Source organism: Gavialis gangeticus, unplaced genomic scaffold (assembly GCF_001723915.1).
Source record: "Gavialis gangeticus isolate Ggan-Ray unplaced genomic scaffold, GavGan_comp1, whole genome shotgun sequence".
NCBI lineage: Eukaryota > Metazoa > Chordata > Crocodylia > Gavialidae > Gavialis > Gavialis gangeticus.
In genome coordinates this window covers 156,750,147-156,754,052 of record NW_017729032.1, presented here as the reverse complement: position 1 = coordinate 156,754,052, position 3,906 = coordinate 156,750,147, and the positions used below count along the sequence as shown (strand labels likewise).

Sequence of the window (3,906 nt, the reverse complement as noted above, 5' to 3'; positions counted from 1 at the left end):
CTGGCCAGCCACACATGTCAGTCATGAAAGCACTCCTTCCCCCCTCCTCCTCCCTCCCCTTACTTTCCTTTTTTTTTCCACTCACAGGGAATCCAGTATAGGCAAGTGGAATATTTGACCCGCACTGTTAATATTCGACTTCCGGTTATTTGAGTCGACAGCTATGCAACCAGCTGCTATTCGGCTCGACTTTCACTTTTCAAGGTCAAATATGTCGAATATTTGTCGAATTGAATATTAAGTTGAAACTTTGCACAGCCCTATTATTTATCCCTACCTTTCATCAGGTTGCATACTCATACATTCCTTTGTTCACTCTGTTAACAAGGCTGAATGAATGCTACAAGCATCTTGAACCTTATGAATGTTGCTTAAGTGATGTAAAAGCCATGACTGATGCACACACAGGTGTTAGGTATATGCTTTTCCAGTTGCCATTGAAGGGCATGAATAAATATTGGCACTTCAAAGGACAGTATTGTACTTTGATGATGCATAGTAAAAAGGTTGGATAAACATGAAAAAGGAACATATGAGTAAAAGAGTCATTTGTAGCACTTTATTTCTCATATCAATTTCCCTTCTGTTTTCAGTATTAAACACAGTGCCAATGCTGTCCAATCATCTAGTACAATATAGATTCTCTCCTCACTTTTAAAAATACTGTACCTTTTCTTTTTTCCAAATGTGGAGGACAAAATAATACAATATGGAAATCTCTCCTCAATTTGAAAAAGTATTGTACCTTTTTTGCAAATGCGGAGGACATGGAAACTCAATGAAGTATGGCACTACAGAATCAACAGTATTCTGTCCAAGCTTCAGGTTCTACCATGTGGGATTTTCTATCTATGGAAGTTTTAAAAGATGAGGTTTATTTTGAAAGTCTCATTCTGGGGTTTACCTATGCTGAAAGAGTATTTTGATCTGAAAAAAAATCTTGTAATGCTTCTACTGGCCAGGGGTTTTTCTTCATGTACTCACAAAAACTGGTGTATCCAATAGGGCTAAAGTACTTTTCAGCTAATATTTTATTTATTTTCACATGATGGGAGGTGCTGAGGATAAATAGTAGTAGGGTGAGGTTTACCATCTGAATGGAAGTGTAAAACGTTAAGGGATGCCAACCATAAATCAGATTTAGAACAACATTCTGAAGTGCAGCATGAATTTCAGTTAGGAGGACATGGGTACAAAAGGACCTATCCTAATTCTGCTTTACTTGTGAAACATGGTTTATTCTCTTTGTAACCACATATGGCTTAGAACATAACCAGAACATACAAGGGCAAGTCCAAGGGGTGAGTGCTGCTGCTGTTCAGCTTCCCTCTACCTCCTCCCCTACTGAATTCAGTGGTAGGGGGAAAAATGGGGATCATGAGCACCCTTTGTGCTATAAAGCTATATGAAAGCTGTGGCTTCTGCCAGTGCTCTCTTGGTGAACCTAGCTCTGCATACATAGCTCTGTCAGGAGCTTGTGCAGACCAGGAGGTCAGCTCAGCACATACTTCACATGTCTGGCACAGCCAAAGGGTGACCAGTTGCACCCCTCTCACCCCACTCCAATGTTGCAGACACACAGATATTAATTTTCAGCTAACCTAAACTGGAGAAGGTCAATTGAATTTAATGGAGCCATATTGCTTTACACCAGCTGAGGTACTGTATCTTCTAAATCACTTGACTGGAAGTGGGTAGTCTAAACTTGAACACTCATCCTCAAAACACAGTGATAAAATTGCAGTGCCCTGATGTTCTTTCAGTTTGAACAATGGTGAAAAGCTATTTGAATCTAAGAACTTGTGTAATGATTTTTAAACTTAAATTCAAAAAGTTTAAGTGCCAAGTTATGTCTCTGAGAACAAAGTATTGCACCTCATTGATCTTTCTTTTATTTTTGTTGTTGTTTCAGGTTGGGTTTCCCCATGATGATTGTATCCTGTACCATTGGGATGTGTTATCTCCTTGTTGCTCATGTCGTAGTTGGGTGGAACTCTTAATAATTTATATTTTCAAGCCCAAAAGAAGATTCACTCTTGATTAGTCTATATATCAGAGCTTGAAGAAAGCAGCATAGAAGAAAAAATACTTTTAAGAGCTTCATATTAGTTACAATGATAGGCAGCTTCAGATTTTTTCATTCATAACTTTATATTTTTCAACAATTCTCAGTGAAGTCCTACAATAAGTTTTTTATGGTCAAATTTAATATGCACATAAAGAGGCAACATCACAAGGGAATATGTTGTGTTCTGAAACTATATTGCCACAATCTAAGTATAGTCATACTTAAAAAAATTCATTCACCATGGGAAATATTCAGTAGTTTCTTCTTAGGGCTTCATTTTTCCTTTGTGAATATATTTAGTTCTGTGTATTAAAGCAACTAATAGTCAACCTGTATGTGCTGTATTAATAGATGTGTAAGCAGAAGCTCTGTATGCTGTGGGAGATGTATCATTATCTTTGTTTAAAAATAAACACATCCCAACAAGAATTTTGTATGAAAGAACTTCTTATTTTGGAATGTATTACTGTAAATCTCCTATTAAGTTAAAGTAGTATCTGAAAGAATGAGATCATACTTTGGTTGTATTTTTGTTCTTTTTGTTAATACTGTTCTAAATCATATATATATTTTACTTATAGTTAGCTACCCAAGCTGGTCAAATGATCTATAGTAAGTACAGAAGTCTCTGAGGGATTTAAAGTTGCAGTTTTCCTCTCCAAAATCTTTCATTAGCTTAAATTACCCAGGGGACTGTCTCATCTGTGTGGAACAAGAACTAACAACCTGAAGAGCAAAACATGTGAACAGAAGGGAATTTACAGTGAGTCATAGTAGAAGAACAAACACTGCCATACCTCTTCTGAAGTGATCCAATGAATGAGGAAATAGGTAGCAATACTTTTCCCAGGGAGGGTTGAATATTTATAATAAAGCCTGCAATCTAACCTATCCTAGTAGTGGACTATAAGCAGGATGCACTCCTTGACTAAGTATCACTGAATTGGGTACTTTACCAACCCACCCACAAACAAGTAGCTGCTCCCTTACATATTACAATTAGAAGGCAGTCCTTGGAGAATGTTGAACATATTCCTTACATAAGCCATCATCTTTCCCACAAAGTAAACATGATGATAGTCAGTACCAGATATAATCAGCAGCACTGCCTTTGGATATCTCCAAAATCACGTCTTTGATGATCATGACATCAGGACCCAAACCAAACTGTTCATCTACCAAGCTGTTTTCATCCTTACTCTGTTGTATGGGTGTGAAACCCAGACAATATATCAGAAAAACCTGAAAGCCTTGGAATGTTATCATCAGTGATGTCTTTGAAAAATTCTCCATGTCATTAGGAAGGACAGAAGAACAAATTCCAGTGTTCTGAGTCAAGCAAACACCACCAGCATCAAAGCTATTTATATAGCACCAGCTCCACTGAACAGAACATGTCATAAGGATGTCTGACAGCTGGCTTCTGAAACAAATCCTATATTCCCAACTCGCCAATGGTCTAGAGGTGGGCAAAATATGAGACTAAAGGAAACCTTGAAGGCCAATCTGAAGAAATGCAGTATTAACATCAATACTTGGGAGACTCAAGAACTGACTCATCCTTAATTGCACTGATCATTTTAAGCAAGACTGCCTTACTATGGAGGTGGATAGGCCAGAGACACAAAGGGAAAGAACCATGACCTGATATCACCAGGATCCACTCCTCCCTCCTGGAACTATATTCCATGTCTTCAGATGAACATGCAGATCTTGCATTGGCCTCTCAGTCCTGTCCAGATTTACTGATGGCTTCCCTACTTACTGGAAGACTGTCATCTTCATATCAAGGGGCTGCTGATAGTGATGACCCCTTGTAACAGGGAACCTGTGGAAGA

General features: G+C 38.1%; 1 protein-coding gene across 1 annotated transcript in view; it reads left to right on the top strand.

Moving 5' to 3' along the window:
- The window catches only part of OCA2 (OCA2 melanosomal transmembrane protein), a 481,929-nt gene extending 479,438 nt beyond the window's left edge, over positions 1-2,491 (top strand). Inside the window, exon 24 of the mRNA XM_019525532.1 lies at positions 1,913-2,491. Coding sequence (XP_019381077.1) covers positions 1,913-2,000 — 88 coding nt within the window. The 3' untranslated portion in view covers positions 2,001-2,491. The remainder of the gene's footprint in view (positions 1-1,912) is intronic.
- The last annotated feature ends 1,415 nt before the right edge of the window (positions 2,492-3,906 follow it).